This window comes from Tamandua tetradactyla, chromosome 3 (assembly GCF_023851605.1).
Source record: "Tamandua tetradactyla isolate mTamTet1 chromosome 3, mTamTet1.pri, whole genome shotgun sequence".
NCBI classification, from domain to species: Eukaryota; Metazoa; Chordata; class Mammalia; order Pilosa; family Myrmecophagidae; genus Tamandua; species Tamandua tetradactyla.
In genome coordinates, this window is record NC_135329.1 from 194,092,464 (window position 1) to 194,114,062 (window position 21,599).

General features: G+C 36.8%; 1 protein-coding gene across 2 annotated transcripts in view; it reads left to right on the top strand.

Annotated features, from left to right (window-relative positions):
• The window catches only part of CNOT9 (CCR4-NOT transcription complex subunit 9), a 55,336-nt gene that overhangs the window by 10,056 nt on the left and 23,681 nt on the right, over nucleotides 1-21,599 (top strand). For both annotated transcript variants that reach the window (XM_077155131.1, XM_077155132.1), the window contains exons 2-4: nucleotides 1,314-1,493; nucleotides 7,858-7,973; nucleotides 9,446-9,555. In XM_077155131.1, the coding sequence (XP_077011246.1) occupies nucleotides 1,314-1,493; nucleotides 7,858-7,973; nucleotides 9,446-9,555 (406 nt within the window). The remainder of the gene's footprint in view (nucleotides 1-1,313; nucleotides 1,494-7,857; nucleotides 7,974-9,445; nucleotides 9,556-21,599) is intronic.

Genomic DNA, 21,599 nt, shown 5'->3' on the forward strand with positions numbered 1-21,599 from the left:
TGCAAAGGAGAAGCTAAGCCTACTTATAATTATGCCTAAGAGTTACCCCCAGATTTCCTCTTGTTGCTCATGTGGCCTCTCTCTAATCCACCTCGACTGATGAACTCACTGCCCTCCTCACTACATGGAACCTGACTCCCAGGAGTGTAAATCTTCCTAGCAAAGTGGGCACAACTCCCGGGATGAGCTGGGACCTGGCATCATGGGATTGAGAAAGCCTTCTAGACCGAAAGGGGGAAGAGAGAAATGAGACAAAATAGAATGTCAGTGGCTGAGAGATTCCAGAGTCGAGAGGTTATCCTTGAGGTTATTCATATGCATAATATAGATATCCCTTTTTAGTTTATGGTGTATTGGAGTGGCTGCAGGAAAGTACCTGCAACTGTTAAGTGATGTTCCAGTAGCCTAGATTCTTGAATTCCAGACGTGGAATTATTAAATCAGAGGGTATGTACATTTTAAATTTTGATCGATAATTGCTAAAGAAGTTGAATTAACTTATATCCAAGTATGTGTGTTCTAGTTAGTAAGCTACCAGAATGCAATATACCAGAAACAGAATGGCTTTTAAAGGGGGAAATTTATTAAATTGCAAGTTTACAGTCCTAAGGCTATGAAAATTTCCAAATTAAGGCACTAACAAGAGGTTACCTTTACTCAGGAAAGGCTGATGAAGTTCCAGGTTTCTCTCTCAGCTTGGAGGGCACATTGTGATGTCTTTTAGCTTTCTTTCCAGGCTTCTTGTTTCAAGAAGCTCTTCCGGGGGCGTTTTTCTTCTTTTTCTCCAAAGGTCTTTGGCTGTGTGGACTCCGTTAGTTCTGGTTGCCCTGATTGCCCTCAGCTTTTTCCAAAACGGTTCCCTCTTAAAGGGTTCCAATAAGCAACCCTATCTTGAATAGGTGGAGATGCATTTCCATGGAAACCATCTAATCAGAAGTTACTGCCCGTAATTGTGTGGGTCACATGTCCATGGAAACAATCAAAAAAACTCCCACCCAGCAGTATTGAATGAGGATTAAAGGACATGGTGTTTCTGGGCTACACAACAGATTAAAACCCTCACAGTAGGTATTTGAAAAAACTCCCCTGGTGTTAATGTATGAAACAATATATCCCCCCCAGGGGCAACGTGAGGGTGGTTGAGTGATAGAATTCTCGCCTGCCATATGGGAGACCTGGGTTTGTTTCCTAGACTATGCACCTTCCACACCAAAAAAAAAAATGTATATATATTCCCCTCAAAATACTATTGCAAAATAATACTTGGTTTGACGCTAATGAAACACGTTTATGTTCTTTTTTTCACCTTAAAGCCTGTGCCTACAGCACTAGCTCAAGTGGATAGAGAAAAGATCTATCAATGGATCAATGAGCTGTCCAGTCCTGAGACAAGGGAAAATGCTTTGCTGGAGCTAAGTAAGAAGCGAGAATCTGTTCCTGACCTTGCACCCATGCTGTGGCATTCATTTGGTACTATTGCAGCACTTTTACAGGTTGGTATTATCAATAAGTAGCGTTTTAGTCCTGTTCATCTCACTGTGTATCTTTCCCTTATCCAACTGGTTTTGAAAACTTTAGGAAGATTGTTCTTTAAACATTAACATTTAAAGGAAGTTGGTTTGGAAAAGTCTAAGCTGCTTGTTAAATGCAGATTTTTGATGCCAGGAGATTGGTTGATTTAAAATAAGTTTTGTTCAAAATTTGTATTTTTACAGAGCATCTCTCCCACCCCCCAGGTAATTCTGATGCAGGTGGTTTAAGAACTACCCTTTGAGAAACACAACTTTAAAAATAATGCAGGATAGTTCTACATGATGGGGGGAGAAAATGGAAAGGGTATAAGAATTGCAAGGTACATCTGGGGAAAGAAAGTGGTAAGATAAAGATATAATAACTTTAAGATCGAAGGCCAAGACTTGGCCACTAATGTCTCCTTTGGTGATAAGGGTCAGTAGGTTTTCATAGTGAGCTCTGGCTCCCTGTAATAATGCTTACCAACTCATAACTTTCTCCAGTCTTCATTGCAAAATGTCTTTTAATTTCTGGGATCTTTTTACAGAGCCATAAGCAGGTAGTTAGCTCTCATTTATTCACTTATCTAATTTGCCCAGATTTATCAGAGCCCTGGATAAAATCCCAAAACTGTCTTCCTGCCTGTTTCTTCTCCCTCCCCTTTTCTAGGTACACCATAAATCAGAAAAGTGTTTCTTGGGCAATTAGACCTCAGCATATATATTTATATATAAAATGGCTAAAGGTTATCCTTTAGCTAGCATTTTAATTTCTGGTCCTTGTAACCTAAGAATAATAAACCTCACTTTTTTTTTTTTTTTTTTTTTATTAAAAAAAGAATTAACAAAACAATTAGAAATCATTCCATTCTACATGTACAATCAGTAATTCTTAATAACATCACATAGTTGCATATTCATCATTTCTTAGTACATTTGCATCGATTTAGAAAAAGAAATAAAAAGACAACAGAATAAGAATTAAAACAATAATAGAAAGAAAAAAAAACAAAAAAAAACAAAAAACCTATACCTCACATGCAGCTTCATTCAGTGTTTTAACATAATTGCATTACAATTGGGTAGTATTGTGCTGTCCATTTCTGAGTTTTTATATCCAGTCCCGTTGTACAGTCTATATCCCTTCATCTCCAATTATCCCTTCTCTTTTTTTTTTTTTTTTAATTAACGGAAAAAAAGAAATTAACCCAACATTTAGAGATCATACCATTCTACACATGCAATCATTAATTCTTAACATCATCACATAGATGCATGATCATCCTTTCTTAGTACATTTGCATTGGTTTAGAAGAACTAGCAACATAACCGAAAAAGATATAGAATGTTAATATAGAGAAAAAAATAAAAGTAATAATAGTAAAATCAAAACAAAACAAAACAAAAGGTATTATTGTGCTGTCCATTTTTGAGTTTTTGTATCTAGTCCTGTTGCACAGTCTGTATCCCTTCAGCTTCAATTACCCATTGTCTTACCCTGTTTCTAACTCCTGCTGAACTCTGTTACCAATGACATATTTCAAGTTTATTCTCGAATGTCCATTCACATCAGTGGGACCATACAGTATTTGTCCTTTAGTTTTTGGCTGGATTCACTCAGCATAATATTCTCTAGGTCCATCCATGTTATTACATGGTTCATAAGTTTATCTTGTCTTAAAGCTGCATAATATTCCATCGTATGTATATACCACAGTTTGTTTAGCCACTCTTCTGTTGATGGAGATTTTGGCTGTTTCCATCTCTTTGCAATTGTAAATAATGCTGCTATAAACATTGGTGTGCAAATGTCCGTTTGTGTCTTTGCCCTTAAGTCCTTTGAGTAGATACCTAGCAATGGTATTGCTGGGTCGTATGGCAATTCTATATTCAGCTTTTTGAGGAACCGCCAAACTGCCTTCCACAGTGGTTGCACCCTTTGACATTCCCACCAACAGTGGATAAGTGTGCCTCTTTCTCCGCATCCTCTCCAGCACTTGTCATTTTCTGTTTTGTTGATAATGGCCATTCTGGTGGGTGTGAGATGATATCTCATTGTGGTTTTGATTTGCATTTCTCTAATGGCCAGGGACATTGAGCATCTCTTCATGTGCCTCTTGGCCATCCGTATTTCCTCTTCTGAGAGGTGTCTGTTCAAGTCTTTTTCCCATTTTGTAATTGGGTTGGCTGTCTTTTTGTTGTTGAGATGAACAATCTCTTTATAAATTCTGGATACTAGACCTTTATCTGATATATCATTTCCAAATATTGTCTCCCATTGTGAAGGCTGTCTTTCTACTTTCTTGATGAAGTTCTTTGATGCACAAAAGTGTTTAATTTTGAGGAGTTCCCATTTATTTATTTCCTTCTTCAGTGCTCTTGCTTTAGGTTTAAGGTCCATAAAACCGCCTCCAGTTGTAAGATCCATAAGATATCTCCCAACATTTTCCTCTAACTGTTTTATGGTCTTAGACCTAATGTTTAGATCTTTGATCCATTTTGAGTTAACTTTTGTATAGGGTGTGAGAGATGGGTCTTCTTTCATTCTTTTGCATATGGATATCCAGTTCTCTAGGCACCATTTATTGAAGAGACTGCTCTGTCCCAGGTGAGTTGGCTTGACTGCCTTATCAAAGACCAAATGTCCATAGATGAGAGGGTCTATATCTGAGCACTCTTAAACCTCACTTTTTTTGCTTAAAAAAAAAGATTTAAGTTGTATACACTTGTGCATTAAAGAATAAATGTCTGAAATTTGGCTCTGATCAAAATGGTCATTAGCTTCAGTTGAAAAGTCAGCTGTTAATCTTATTGAGGATCCCCTCTATATGATGAGTTACTTCTCTACTTCAAAGCCTCTCTCTTTCTCTTTGACTTTTATTTTTTTTTTATTTTTTTTTTTTTTTTTAGACAGAGAGAAGGAAGGAAGGATAGAAGGAAGGAAGGAAGGAAGAAAGGGAAACATCTTTAAACATTTTCTTGTTTTATTGTATTCTGTTTCTCCGTATTTGTTACATGGGCTGGGGCCGGGAATCGAACCGAGGTCCTCCGGCATAGCAGGCAAGCACTTTGCCCGCTGAGCCACCGCGGCCCGCCCTCTCTTTGACTTTTGACAGTTTCATTATCATTCCTCTTTGTGAATTATTTCTTTGTGTAACCTATTTGGTATTAGTGAAGCTTCTTGGATGTTTATATTTGTTTCTTTTCTCAAAGTTTAGGAAGTTTTTCCCCCATTATTTATTTCTTTCATTTTTTATTTATTAAAAAAATTCTGTGTTTACAAAATGATCATGTATAAAGTTCAGTGACCTTATACACCACCACACTACCAACACCATGCAATGTTGTGGAACATTTCTTACGGTTGATGAAAGCATGTTTTAATAATTGTACTACTACAGTTGATGGTTAACTTAGGTTCATTTTGTAGTGTAATTTCAGGGATTTTGCTTGAAACTTTTATTCTGTTAACATATATATAATCTAATATTTTCTGCTTTTAATCATATTCAGAGATGTATTTCAGTGCTTTTAATTATGTTCACAAGGCAATGCTACTATCACCTATATCCATTACCAAAACATTTCTATAATTCCAAGTAGGGAGCTCTGTAAATTTTAAGCCTCATCTTCCTATCTTCTGTTCCCAGTTTGTCACCAGATAACCTGTAGTCCACATTCTGAATCTATGAGTTTGCTTATTCAAACTGTTTCAAAACATTGAGATCATACAATATTTGTTCTTTTGTGACTGGCTTAGTTCACTCAATATGATGTCTTCATGGTTCACCCGTGCTCTTTATATCAGGATTTTATCCCTATTATGGCTGATGGCTGAATAGTATTCCATTACATGTCATATGTATGATATTTTATTTATCCATTATTCAGTTGATGGACACTTAAGTTGCTTCTAAATTTTGGCAGTTGTGAATGGTGCCGCTATGAACATTGGTGTGCAAAATCTGTTTGAGACACTTTTCTCAATTTTGGGGGGTATATACCTAATAGTGGAATAGCTGGATCATACAGTGTTTCTACACTTAGCTTTCTGAAGAAGCACCAAACAGTCTTACACAATGGCTGCAACACTTTACATTGCCAACAGTAAGGCATGAATATACCTATTTCTCCTCAGCCTCCTGAACACTTATTTTCTATTTTATTATGGCGGTCATTATAATGGGTGTGCTTTTGATTTGCATTTCCCTGATGACTGTTGAGGTTGAATAACTTTTCATGTGGTTTCTTTCCATTTGTGTATCTTATTTGAAGATGTGTCTGTTCACATATTTTGCCCATTTTTAAATTGTGTTGCTGTACTTTTGTTGTTAAATTGGATGATTTTTAAATATATTCTGGATGTTAAATTTTTGTCATATGTATAGCTTCCAAATATCTTCTCCCAATATGTAGGTTGACATCTTACTTTCATGATAAAGTCCTTCAAGAAACAAGAGTTTTTAATTTTCATATGATCCCATTGTTTATTCTTTTCTTTTGCTACTTGTGCCATGGCTATGAAGTCTAAGAAACTGTTGTCTAACCCAATGTACTGAAGATGATTCCCTAAGTTTTCTTCTAGGTGTTTGATAGATCTAGCTCTTATAGTTAAGTCTTTCATCAATTTTGAGTTGATTTTCATATATTGAGTGGAAGGGTCTTCCTTCATTTTCTTGTAAATGGAGGGACTGTTTCCCAAGCACCAATTTTTAATGAGACTATTTGTTCCCAATTCAGTGAACTTTGCCGCCACTTCAAAAATCAGTAAGCCATAAATCTGAGTATTGCTTTCTGAGACTGTAATTCAACTCCATTGATATATATGTCCATCTTTGTGCCAGTACCATGCAGTTTTGATTACTTTGGCTTTGTAATAAGTTTTAAGATCAGGAAGTCTGAGTCCTCCAACTTCATTGTTCTTTTTCATGATGACTGTAGCTATGTGGGTTACCATGCCAATTTGAAACTGTCATGTATCCCAGAAAAGCCATGTTCTTTAATCCTCATTCATTATTGTGGGGTGGGATATATTTTATTGTTTCCTTGGAGATGTGACCCATCTAATTGTGGGTGGTAACCTTTGATTAGGTGGTTTCCATGGAGATGTGTCTCCACCTGTGATAGTTAGGCTCGGGTGTCAACTTGGCCAGGTGAATGTGCTTAGTTCTGTCACTGTGGACATGAGCCAATGGTACATGAACCTCATCTGTTGCTCATTACATCTTCAGTCAGTTAGGAGGCCTGCCTGCTGCAATGAATGATGTTTGATTTAATTGGCTGGTGCTTAAATGAATGAGCTCAATGTAGTACAGCCCAAGCAGCTCAGCATACCTCATCTCAGCATTCCAGCTCAGCCCAGGCCTTTTGATATGCAGAAAGGAATCACCCCAAGGAAAGTTGTTGGAACCCAGAGGCCTGGAGAGAAGGTCAGCTGAGGTCACCCTGTCTGTGCCTTCCCAAATAAGAAAGAACCTCAGTTGAAAATTAGCTGCCTTCCTCTGAAGAACTAATGAAATAAATCCCTTTTTATTAAAAGCCAAACAAAACAAAACAAAAAAAAAATGGTCATTAGTGGGGAATAAATTGATGTGGTCTAGTCCTCAAGATAGTGGAATGATCATCCTTTGAAATACTGTCCAAAATTCCTAATTATATAGATTAACTTTTCAAATCTGTTACATAAATTTACATTCTATCCCTACTGCATGTTGCCGAGAAACTAATTTTTGTCTATGCAAAAGTTTTACAATTAAAATAATGCGCTTATATTTAGCAAGGCATCACCTTTTGACACTGAGCACATGTATTCCTTGCTGTGTGTATATGCCCCGCACTCGTATCACCCATGCTCTTATCTTCCCCCTTTATATACTTGCTATTGAACTATACTCAAACTTCCTTTTGGGTCATTATGAACATGCTAACACATTCAGGCCAACTATTTCATCCCTATAACTTAAAGCTGGGTGATGACAAAAGGGGGGATTATAAAATATAAGAATCCCTCAAATGAAAAAAAGTCTCAATAGATAGAGAATTTGAGAGGAAATGTAGGTGACCAGAGTTGCCACCGTAGAAATTTTCCTACTGACATATATTGAAATATCTTACCTAGTTAGTTATGATCAAGTATGTTTGGGATGAAAGGATAGAAGAATTGTTTATTTCTACTCCTCCTTTTATGGTTCTTATAGGATAAGTGGATTTTTTTTAGTTTGTTTCTGCTCTAGTACCATGGGAATTCATTTTCTAATAAGTTATTCCTTTCTCATCTGGTATTTCATTTGCATTTTTTTAGGAAATTGTAAATATTTATCCATCTGTCATTTCCATTTTTTTTTAGGAAATTGTAAATATTTATCCATCGATCAACCCACCCACCTTGACAGCACACCAATCTAATAGAGTTTGCAATGCTCTGGCATTGCTGCAGTGTGTGGCATCACACCCAGAAACCAGGTAAATGCGTCGTGAGAGTTTGGGGCGGGGGATTTGTATTGAATATTGTCCTAAATGAGGGGAGGGGTATGCTGTGGGGCGTGCACAGGTATCTGTGTGTATATGGGTTTATGTTGTTTGTACATGTGGCTCTTTGGGACCATTCACAACAATGAATTTTAAAGGATCTTTGTTCACCTCTCAGAAAAGGTAATTGTGTATCAGGCATCCAGCCAATTCTCCCTCCTGAATCCATGGTAGGCATCGCTATGCCATGTTATGAGGCAGAGTGCACAACACACGGTAGTTTAGTAAATATGTGAACTCGGCACTTTTCCCCACTGAACCCAGGTTTTTAGCCTCAGAACACTCTAAATACAGCATTCTAAGTAACCTCTGTAATAGTTGGAAATAGGCATATAAACTGAATTGTTTTTGCCATCCTACCATAACTGAAAAATTAAGAAAAGGAAATCCTATTCAGAAATATGCTATGTGGTTTTCATAATCTTAAGGCACTTAATATAATAGTCATCCCATTAAAGCTTTTCCTCTCTCTTTTGTGTTTCCTTGTAAATTCTAATTGCTAGACTGGCACTGATCTTTCTGAGCTTTAGAGAAGTTAATAAAATTACTTTTAAGCACTTAAGAAAATGTAACGGTACTTTGTTTAAAATCTTGGCGTTGGCTCTCCTACAAGGTATAACTATAAATAATAATATAAAGTAATAGATTGATATCCATATTAGTTGCCTGGCATATAGCTGCTGACAGAAATGTTTTTAGAATACTTAGTGTATCAGAAATGCCCTAACATAAATGAATACTGTTCGTTTAAGCATTGCATATAACTTTATAATGGCTGCCTTTTTTATTGTTTTGCTTTATAAGGTTTTATCTAACTGTTCCTGTGAATACTATTCAGTCAAAAATTAAGTGAAGGAGGGGTTTTAGGAGAATGTGAACATTTAACGCATTTTATTACCTATTTTTAAAAATTTGCAATTGGATATTTTAAGTTAATCAGTTTTTAGCATGCTTGGTGCTAATTATAGGGAAAATCATATATTCTCTTGACCATTAATCTAGATCAAGGTTTTTCCACTTCAGCATTATTAACATTTTGGGCTGGATAAGTCTTTGTTTTGAAGAGGGGTAGATAGGGGGTTTCCTGTGCATTGTAAGCTATTTAGCAGCATCCCTGGCCTCTACCCACTAGATGCCAATAGCTCCCTCTCAATTGTGACAACCAAAAATGGCTTCAGACATTGCCACATGTCTGGGAAAAGGGAAGATGACAGCAAAATTGTCCCTAATTGAGAACTTCTAGTATAGACTAATGACCAGTAACATTCTTTCCTAAGGATTTTTTGTTCTGGCAGTGTTGCAAGTCATGCAGAAATAATTACCTAAAAATTTGAATGTTCAAGATCCTTAGAAATCAACTCTGATTGATTTCTAAGGATCTGAATATCTTTTTTTTTTTCTTCCAGGTCGGCATTTCTCGCAGCCCACATCCCTCTTTTTTTGTACCCCTTTTTGCACACTGTTAGCAAGACACGACCCTTTGAATATCTTCGGCTCACCAGCCTTGGAGTTATTGGTAAGTTATTAGGGCTGTTTTGCAAGGCTGAAATCCTCATTCATAAAACCACTTTCTAGTTTTTCATCTTGCCTCTTAAAGGTTTTTGTCCACTAATTACTCGTTTTTGTCTTTGAGATTGGACATATCTTCACGAATAAATGAGAGTAAGAAAAGCACCATCTGAGTGTTCTTAATAAGGCTGTGAGGCCCAACATTTGGGATTTAATTCTATCTCTATGTGGAGATGTTTACTGGAATTGTAGGGAAAATAAAGAATAAGAACTTGATTCAATAAATACAGGGCATTTTTTCTAGGAATAAATTTGAGTTTAAAGTTTTCTTGTTTTTCTCACTTCTAAGCTCTTCTCCCACAGCACCAAAGATTTATCTCTTTTTCACCTAGTTAAATTTTTCATGCTCAAGTTAATGTTTCCATAAACATTTACTATGGGGAATGTTTATAATACTTTTATTCAAGAAAACAGTATATTAGCCATTGAAGATCTCAGACTCCTGGGCAGTAAAGAGCTATCTTTGGATTTGTAGAATGTGGTACATCTAGTAATATTTCTTTTCTGAATCATTCTTCCACTCTCAGTGTCTCTTTCTCGTAGTGTTTGCTTAACTACTGAACAAATAATAGGAACATTGATTATGCAAACTTTGTATGTTGGATTATTGTTTTTGTGTTCACATCCCTGTGATTACTATCTATAGATTTTGAAGTATAATTTTAGAGTTTGGTGTTTTGAAGACATATTTCTCAGGTTCATTTTGTTTTGCTTTTTAGGAGTAAACATTATCTCATATACGCCAAATGAATATGTAATCATAGGGATGTCAACACAAAAACAATATTCTCCCAAGTGGGTCTCTAATTTTAAACTTTTCCAATATAAATTTTTCTACTTTTAAGATATAAAGGTTTCTCATGTGGGATTTAAAACATCAACATGATTTCCAGCCAAAAGAAAACATTTGTATCCTTAACTCTGGCTCAAATCATCCTTTGTTGTTTTTTTGACCACCACAGTGGAGTGAAACATTTATGAGATAAGATAAAGGTTAAGAAAGGAGGGGTGGGTGGCCTTTCTTTTCTGGGCCCAGGCATTCCTGGAGCTGTGGGCAAGTGTACAGATATGGCCAAGTTCAAGAACCACACCACGCACAACCAGTCCTAGAAATGGCGTCAAGATGTGAATCTCTTAAGGGGGTGGGCCCCAAGTTCTTGAGAAACACATGCTTTGCCAAGAAGCATTACAAGAAGGGCCTGAAGAAGATGCAGGCCAACAATACCGAGGCTGTGAGCACACGTTCTGAGGCCATCAAGACCCTTGTAAAGCCCAAGGAGATCAAGCACAAGACCCGGAAAAGTGGAAGGCACAATTTCAATCTACTTGCCTATATTGCCCACCCCAAGCTCAGGAAGTGTGCTCATATGTGCATCACTAAGGTTCTCAAACTCTGCTGACCAAAGTCGAAGGCCAAGGATCAAACCAGGCTCAGACTCCAGCTCTGGCTAAGGTTACTGCTCCAGGTCAGCCTTCCAAAGGTGCCCAGGCCCCTGTGAAGGCTCCTAAGTAAAATCCTCCATCTCTCAGTGTGAGGATGGAAGGATTGCTGTGACCCCTGGGCTGCCATCTGCATGGGACTGGGTCCGCTTGTGCCATTTGTACAAATAAACCTGATGCAGAGAAAAAGGGGGGGTGCGCTGAAAAAAACTTGGACAGTATTTTAAGCCAATTGTTCACTCTCGAATGTATTTTATGAAACTCAGTTTCTCCAAGTCATTTGAGAGAGCAATAGAGATAAATATTTGGGCCAAGACATTTTGCTTTCAGTTCAGAGGTTATGATAAAAGTTTGAATATAAATGAAATTATGTATAAGGGAAATTAGGAAAAAATTTGAATTGAATAAAAATGGAAACCCAGCATATAAGCATCTGTGTGATACAGCTAAATCAGGGCTTAGAGGGAAACTTACAGCATTAAATGTTTGTACAAGAAAAGTGCAAGTTCTCCATCAGTTATCTAAGCTCTCACCTTAAGAAATCAGAAAAAGAGCAAGTTAAACCAGAGGAAACAGAAGGAAGGAAATAATTAATAGAGCAAAAATCAATGAAATTGAGAACTGAAAAATAATAGATAAAATCAATGAAACAAAAAGCTGCTTCTTAGAAAAAAATCAATAAAATTGATAAACCTCTAACCAACTGATCAAGAAAAAAAGACACAAATTATAAATCTCAGGAATGCAAAAGGACACCTTATTACAGATTTTACAGACATTAAAATGATGTAAATTTGGCAACTTAAGTGAAATGGACATATTCTTTGAAAGAGACAATCTGCCAAAGTACACTCTAGAAAAATAAATAACCTGAATAGTCTTATCTATTAAATAAATTGTTTTTGTAGATGAAACTGTCCAATGTAGAGGATTCCAGGCCTAAATGGTTTCACTTGTGAATTCTACCCAGAAATCTAAAGAAAGAAATACTAATACCTCAAAACTTTCCCAGAACATAGAATAGGGAACACTTCTTAACTCTTTTTAGAAGGCCAGTATTACTCTGATAATAAAACCAGACAAAAATATTGCAAAAAAGGGAAACTATAGTCCAGGTATCCTTCATGAACATAGATGCAGAAATCCTCAACAGAATGCTAGCAAACCAAATTCAACAATATAAAAAAGGATCATAAAGCCCTCGATATAAAGTTAGAGGGCTTTAACTCAGAATTGCAAACCTGGTTCAACTTCCAAATATCATTCACCATTGTTGGTCTTATAATTAGACTAAAGATGAAAAATCGTATGATTATTTCTATAGTGAAAAAATGTCTATGACAGAATTCAACATCCATTCTTGATAAAAACTCTCAGTAAACTAGGAATAGAAGGGAACTTTCTAAACCTGATAAAGTGCATGTACCAAAAAAACCCTATAGGGCAGGCAGTGGTGGCTCGGTGGCAGAATCCTTACCTGCCATGCCGGAGACCCAGGTTCAATTCCCAGAACTTGGCCATGCCAAAAACAAACAAACCAAAAAAACAGCCCTATAGTTAGCATCATAGTTAATGGTGAAAGACTGAATGCTTTCCCTTTAAAATCAGGAACATAGCTTGAATGTCTACTTTTACTACTTCTATTCGTTTTCATACTGAATGCCCTAGCCAGTGCAATAAGGCAAGAGAATGAAAGAAGAAAAGGGCATACAGATTGGAAAGGAAGAAATAAACTGTCTGTTCACAGATCACATGATTGACTATATGAAAAATGCCAGAGAATCTACAAAAAAAGCTACTGTAACTAATAAGTTTAGTTTAGCAAGGTTGTAAGATAGAAGGTTGATATACAAAAATCAATCATTTTATATATGTGCAATAAACAATTGAAAATTGAAAATTTTTAAAAGCACCATTTATGTGGACACACAATACTTGAAAAATTTTTTTAATATTTTGCAAAATATATGTAAAATTTCCAGCTGAAAGCTACAAAATACTGATGAAAGAAAACTAAGAAGACCTAATTAAATGAAGAGGAGATAGATCATGTTCACTGACTAGAAGATTCAATATTGTTATCATTTATCCCCACAGCTGATCCGTAGATTCAAAGCAAAATCCCAGCAGTATTTTTTTATGAATTGACAAGCTGATCCTAAAATTTATATGGAAGAACAAAGGAACTAGAATACCGAAACATTTTTGAAAAAAGAACAAAATTGGATTTCCAATTTCTGATTTCTAGACCAACCTGGAAAGCTACACTAGTCAAGACTGGTATTTTAAAAAGGATAAATATGTAAATCAGTGAAACAGAATGGAGAGTCAAGTAATAGTTTCACATATATATGGTCAATTGAATTTATAAAAAACATTTATATATATTATATATATTCACATACCATGTAATCATCAAAAGTGTACGATCAGTAGTTCACAATATCACCATATAGCTGTGCATTTATCATCACAATCAACTTTTTTCTTTTTTGTGAAAATAACATATATACAAAAAAAGCAATAAACTTCAAAGCATATCACAATAATTCATTGTAGAACAAATTTCAGAATTTAGCATAAGTTACAGTTCTACCATTTTAGGTTTTTACTTCTATCTGTTCTGAGATATTGGAGACTATAAGAAATACCAATGTAATGATTCAGCAATCATATTCATTTATTTATTTATTTTTTACATATAGTACCCCTTAACCCTCCCTCTCATTAACCACTAGTATTTCCATCTGCTCAATACATTTTTAACCTTTGTTTCCCGTATTTTTTTCTATACTCCTTACCACTCCCTTTCATTGATCACTAGTATTTCAGTATACTCAATTTGTTTTAACATTAGTTCTACCTGTTATTTATTTTTAATCCATATTTTTTACTCATGAGTCCATACCATAGATAAAAGGAGCATCAGACACCAAGTTTTCACAACCATATAGTCACATTGTGAAAGCTGTATCATTATACATTCATCTTCAAGAAACATGGCTACTGGAACACAGCTCTACAGTTTCAGGCACTTCCCTCTAGCCTCTCTAAGACACTGTAAACTAAAAAGGGGATAACTAGGAGGGGCCAAGATGGCAGCTTAGCAATGTGCGCGTTTTAGTTTGTCCTCCAGAACAACTACTAAATAACCAGAAACAGTACAGAACAGCTCCCGGAGCCACGATAGTGACCGTACACACAGCGTACCCCAGTCTGGACCAGCTGGACTGGCTGCAAGTCTCTGGAACCGTGAGTTTTCCAAGTCGGGGTGGCCGGCGCCCGGCACCCCTCCCCCACAGGCAGCTTCCCGGAGGGAAAGGAAAGAGACTGTAACAGTAGCAGGGACTGAGTCCAACCAAACACCAATTGTGGCATTAATAAACAAATTCTGACTACTAAAAATAGGCCCCCAGCTCAGGAGAAACTGGTCTCAAGGCGGAGGTCTCTTATTGGGCTAACCGAAAAAAAGGAAAGGGGACGAAACGGAAGTTTTTGTGGCTGTCTCTACGGAGGCTTGTCTGCCTCTGGATTCAGCGGCGGGTATACTCGGGTTGCAACTGCCCCAGGCATAGGCAGAAACAGACTACTCTCAGGACTGTCTCCCGCCTGTTCCCCAGGGGAGGGGTGAAGCCCAATTTATGTGGAATCCCTCTTTCAAGGAACTCAGACCCCAGGGCTAGGCAATTTGAAGCCATTAAAGCCAGCCTACAAACTCTCCTCTGTCTCCACCATGCCCCTACCAGGGAGAGCCATCCAAAGTTAAAGGAACCACAACATCTTTTGGTAGTGGGACCCGCAGGCAGTCAAGCGCCACATATTGGGCAGGATAAGAAAAATAGAGCCTAGAAACTTAACAGGAAAGTCTTTCAATCTGCTGGGTCTCACCCTCAGGGAAAACTGATGCGGGCGACTCCTTCCCCCTGATAGGAGCCAGTTTAGTCTGGGAAAACCAGGCTGGAGTTTGTAATACCTATGTAGACCCTCCTAAGGATGGGGAGGGAAAAGGCACCTTACAAGCAAGACAAGAAACAAGAAAACAAGAACTGAAAAATTACCCTCTGTTAAACAAAACTTAAGCTAGAGGCCCAGAAAAAAGCTGAACTGAAGGTCAAAAAAACAGATAGAAAACAAACTCATCTAGCAAGAAAATCCTAGGTAAGATAAGTGAAAGCAATCTCCAGAATAAACTAATTAAGGTAATTAAATGTCTAGGCGCCAGCAAAAAATAACAAATCACATCAGGAAAATTGAAGATATGGCCCAGTCAAAGGAACAAACCAATAGTTCAAATGAGATACAGGAACTGAAACAATTATTTCAGAATATACGAACAGACATGGAAAACCTCATCAAAAACCAAATCAGTGAATTGAGGGAGGACATGAAGAAGGCAAGGGATGAACAAAATGAAGAAATGAAAAGTCTGAAAAAACAAATCACAGAACTTATGGGAATGAAAGATACAGTAGAAGAGATGAAAAAAACAATGGAAACCTACAATGGTAGATTTCAAGAGACAGAGGTTAGGATTAGTGAAATGGAGGATGGAACATCTGAAATCCAAAAAGAAACAGAAACTATAGGGAAAAGAATGGAAAAATATGAGCAGGGACTCAGGTAATTGAATGATAATATGAAGTGCACAAATATACGTGTTGTGGGGGTCCCGGAAGGAGAAGAGAAGGGAAAAGAAGGAGAAAAACGAGGGAGAAATTAAAACATTTTCAGACAAAAAGTCACTGAGAGAATTTGTGACCAAGACACGAGCTCTGCAAGAAATACTAAAGGGAGCACTAGAGACTGATACGAAAAGTGAGAAGAGAAAGTTGTTGAGAAGAGTGTAGAAAGAAGGAAAATTAGATATGACATATAAAATACAAAAGGCAAAATGGTAGAGGAAAGTACTACCCAAACAGTAATAACACTAAATGTTAGTGGATTGAACTTCCCAATCAAAATACCTAGACTGGCAGAATAGATTAAAAAACAGGATCCTTCTATATGCTGTCTACAGGAAACACATTTTAGACCCAAAGATAAACATAGGTTGAAAGTGAAAGGTTGGGAAAAGATATTTCATGCAAATAACAACCAGAAAAGAGCAGGAGTAGCTACACTAATATCCAACAAATTAGACTTCAAATGTAAAACAGTTAAAAGAGACAAAGAAGGATATTATGTACTAATAAAAGGAACAATTCAACATGAAGACATACCAATCATAAATATTTATGCACCGAACCAGAATGCCCCAAAATACATGAGGCAAACACTGCAAACACTGAAAAGGGAAATAGACGCATCTACCATAATAGTTGGAGACTTCAATTCCCCAGTCTCATCAATGGACAGAACATCTTGACAGAGGATCAATAAAGAAACAGAGAAGTTGAATAATACAATAAATGAGCTAGACTTAACAGACATTTATAGAACATTATACCCCACAACAACAGGATACACCTTTTTCTCAAGTGCTCATGGATCATTCTCAAAGATAGACCATATGCTAAGTCACAAAGCAAGTCTCAACAAATTTAAAAAGATTGAAATCATGCACAACACTTTCTCAGATCATAAAGGAATGAAGTTGGAAATCAATAATAGGCAGAGCACCAGAAAATTCACAAATATGTGGAAGCTCAACAACACACTCTTAAACAACCAGTGGGTCAAGGAAGAAATTACGAGAAAAATCAGTAAATATCTCGAGGCAAATGAAAATGAAAACACAACATATCAAAACTTAAGGGATGCAGCAAAGGCAGTGCTAAGAGGGAAATTTATTGTCCTAAATGCCTATATCAAAAATGAAGAAAGTGCAAAAATTAGGGAATTAACTGTCCATTTGGAAGAACTGGAGAAAGAACAGCAAACTAACCCCAAAGTAAGCAAAAGGAAAGAAATAATGAAGATTAGAGCAGAAATAAATGAAATTGAGAACATGAAAACAATTGAGAAAATCAATAAAACCAGAAGTTGGTTCTATGAGAAAATCAATAAAATTGATGGGCCCTTAACAAGATTGACAAAAAGAAGAAGAGAGAGGACACAAATAAATAAGATCAGAAATGGAAGAGGAGACATAACCACTGACCTCACAGAAATAAAGGAGGTAATAACAGGATACTATGAACAACTCTATGCTAATAAATACAACAATGTAGATGAAATGGATAAGTTCCTAGAAAGGCATCAACAACCAACTTTGACTCAAGAAGAAATAGATGACCTTAACAAACCAATCACAAGTAAAGAAATTGAATCAGTCATTAAAAAGCTTCCCAAAAAGAAAAGTCCAGGACCAGATGGCTTCACATGTGAATTCTACCAAACATTCCAGAAAAAGTAGTACCAACCCTGCTCAAACTCTTCAAAAAAATTGAAGTGGAGGGAAAGCTATCTGATTCATTCTTTGAAGCCAACATCACCCTCATACCAAAACCAGGCAAAGATATTACAAAAAAAGAAAACTACAGACCAATCTCTCTAATGAATATAGATGCAAAAATCCTCAACAAAGTTACAGCAAATCGAATCCAGCAACACATTAAAAGAATTATACATCATGACCAAGTAGAATTCATCCCAGGTCTGCAAGGATGGTTCAACATAAGAAAATCAATTAATGTAATACACCATATCAACAAATCAAAGCAGAAAAATCACATGATCATCTCAATTGATGCAGAGAAGGCATTTGACAAAATTTAACATCCTTTCCTGTTGAAAACACTTCAAAGGATGGGAATACAAGGGAATTTCCTTAAAATGATAAAGGGAATATATGAAAAACCCACAGCTAATATCATCCTCAATGGGGAAAAACAGAAAACTTTCCCCCTAAGATCAGGAACAAGACAAGGATGTCCACTATCACCACTGTTATTCAACATTGTGTTGGAAGTTCTAGCCAGAGCAATTAGACAAGAAAAAGAAATACAAGCCATCAAAATTGGAAAGGAAGAAGTAAAACCACACTGTTTGCAGATGATATGATACTATACATTGAAAACCCTGAAAAATCCACAGCAAAACTACTAGAGCTAATAAACGAGTACAGCAAAGTGGCAGGTTACAAGATCAACATTCAAAAATCTGTAGTGTTTCTACACAGTAGTAATGAACAATCTGAGGGGGAAATCCATTTACAATTGCAACTAAAAGAATAAAATACTTAGGAATAAATTTAACTAAAGAGACAAAAAACCTATACAAAGAAAACTATAAGAAACTGTTAAAAGAAATCACAGTGGTCAAAATAGCATGGTACTGGCATAAAGATAGATATATACAAAAGTTAACTCAAAATGGATCAAAGATCTAAACATTACATCTAAGACCATAAAACAGTTAGAGGAAAATGTAGGGAGATATCTTATAAATCTTATAATTGGAGGCGAGTTTATGGACCTTACACCTAAAGCAACAGCACTGAAGAAATAAATAAATAAATGGGAACTCCTCAAAATTAAACACTTTTGTGCATCAAAGAACTTCATCAAGAAAGTAAAAAGTCAGCCTACACAATGGCAGACAATATTTGGAAATGACATATCAGATAAAGATCTGGTATCCAGAATTTATTAAGAGATTGTTCAACTCAACAACAAAAAGACACCAATCCAATTACAAAATGGGAAAAAGACTTGAACAGACACTTCTCAGAAGAGGAAATACAAATGGCCAAAAAACACATGAAGAGATGTTCAATGTCCCTGGCCATTAGAAAAATGCAAATCAGAACCACAATGAGATATCATCTCACACCCACCAGAAAGGCCATTATCAACAAAACAGAAAATGACAAGTGCTGGAGAGGATGTAGAGAAAGAGGCACACTTATCCACTGTTGGTGGGAAGGTCAAATGGTGCAACCACTGTGGAAGGCAGTTTGGCGGTTCCTCAAAAAGCTGAATATAGAATTGCAATGTGACCCAGCAATACCACTGCTAGGTATCTACTCAGAGGACTTAAGGGCAAAGACACAAACGGACACTTGCACACCAATGTTTATAGCAGCGTTATTTACAATTGCAAAGAGATGGAAACAGCCAAAATGTCCATCAACAGACGAGTGGCTAAACAAACTGGTATATACATACGATGGAATATTATGCAGCTTTAAGACAGAATAAACTTTTGAAGAATGTAACAACATGGATGGACCTTGAGAACATTATGCTGAGTGAGACTAGCCAAAAACTAAAGGACAAATACTGTATGGTGTCACTGATATGAACTGACATTAGTGAATAAACTTGGAATATACCGTCGGTAACAGAGACCATCAGGAGGTAGAAATAGGGTAAGATATTGGGTATTGGAGCTGAAGGGATACAGACTGTGTAACAGGACTGGATGCAGAGACTCAGAAATGGACGGCACAATACTACCTAACTGTAATGTAATTATGATAAAACACTGAATGAAGCTGCATGTGGGAATGATAGAGGTAGGAGGGCTGGGGACATAAATGAAATCAGAAAGAAAGATAGATGGTAAAGATCGAGATGGTATAATCTAGGAATGCCTAGAGTGTATAATAATAGTGAAATGTACAAATTTTAAAAATGTTTTTGCATGAGGAAGAACAAAGGAATGTCATTATTGCAGGGTGCTGAAAATAGATGATAATTAATACTTTAAAATGTCACCTTCTGTGTGAGACCAACATTTGGTACAAAATTTATATTTTGACTAGAGCATTTCCTAATATAACTCATGTAGATAGTTTGATTGAATGTCATAAGTACTTGGAATCTCAGGTACGACATGAGATTTTTGGTTTGTCCAGAGTGATGCCCTGATGAATCCCAGAGTGATTTGATCAGTGAGTGGAAAAGTATTTGCAAGCCCCCTTCGGGGAATGGTGAGAGTGGGGAGAAATTCAACTTCCCCAAGTTGAATTCTTGATATTCTCATAAGCAGTGTGGACAACCAAAGCTATAGGCTGAGCCCCCAGTCTTGGGGTTTGTTCATATGAAACTTAACCCCACAAAAGATAGGTCAAGTCTACTTAAAATTTAGGCCTAAGAGTCACCCCCAAGAGAGCCTCTTTTGTTGCTCAGATGTGGCCTCTCCAGCCAACATGACGAGCAATCTCACCACCCTCCCCCTCTCTGCGTGGGACATGATTCCCAGGGGTGTGGACCTTCTTGGCAACTTGGGACAGAAATCCTGGAATGAGCTGAGACAGCATCAAGGGACTGAGAAAAATCCTAGAATGAGCTGAGAATTAACATCAAGGGATTGAGAGAACCTTCTCGACCAAAGGGGGAAGAGTGAAATGAGACTAAGTGTCAATGGCTGAGAAATTCCAAACAGAGTCGAGAGGTTATCCTGGAGGTTATTCTTATGCATTAAGTAAATATCACCTTGTTGTTCAAGATGTAGTGGAGAGGCTGGAGGGAACTGCCTGAAAATGTAGTGCTGTGTTCCAGTAGCCATGTTTCTTGATGATGATTGAACAATGATATAGCTTTCACAGTGAGACTCTGTGAATGTGAAAACCTTGTGTCTGATGCTCTTTTTAGCTATTATATCAACAGAAGAGTAGAACATATGGAATAAAAATAAATAATAGGGGGGAACAAATGTTAAAATAAATTTAGTTTGAAATGCTAGTGGTAAATGAAAGCGAGGGGTAAGGGATATTGTATATATAATCTTTTTTTCTCTATTATCGTTTTATTTCTTTTTCTGTTGTCTTTTTCTTTTTCTAAATCGATGCAAATGTTCTAAGAAATGATGAATATGCAACTATGTGATGATATTAAGAATTACTGATTGTAGAATGTAATGATATCTTAATGTTTTGTTTGTTAATTTTTTTTTAATTAATAAAAAAAGTTTAAAAAAAGGGGGGGATATCTATATAATGCGTAAGAATAACCTCTAGGATAACCTCTCGACTCTGTTTGAAATCTCTCAGCCACTGACACTTTTGTCTCATTTCTCTCTTCCCCCTTTCAGTCTAGAAGGCTTTCTCAGTCCCATGGTTCCAGGTCCCGGCTCATCCCAGGAGTTCTGTCCCACTTTGCTAGGAAGATTTACACCCCCAGGAGTCAGGTTCTATCTAGGGGGGAAGACAGTGAGTTCACCTGCCGGATTGGCTTAGAGAGGCCACATTTGAGCAGCAAGAGTTAATTTGCGGATGACTCTTAGGCCAATTTATAAGTAGGCTTAGCCCATCCTTTGCGGGAATAAGTATCATATGAACAAACCCCAAGATTGAGGGCTCGGCCTATTGAATTGGTTGTCCCCACTGCTTGCAGGAATATCAGGAATTCTCCAAATGGGGAAGTTGAATTTTCCCCCTTTCTCACCATTCTCCCAAGGGCACTTTACAAATATTTCTTTATTCACTGTTCAAATGACTCTAGAATTTATTGAGGCATCACACTGTATAGACCTACAAGATTGCATGCCCTAACAAGGTTCCATGTACTTATGGTGTTCATTTAAGTTGTCTATGTAAGTTATCTTAAGAAATGCACTAGTCAAAACATAAATTTTGTACCAAATAAACATTTCTTGCTTTAGTCT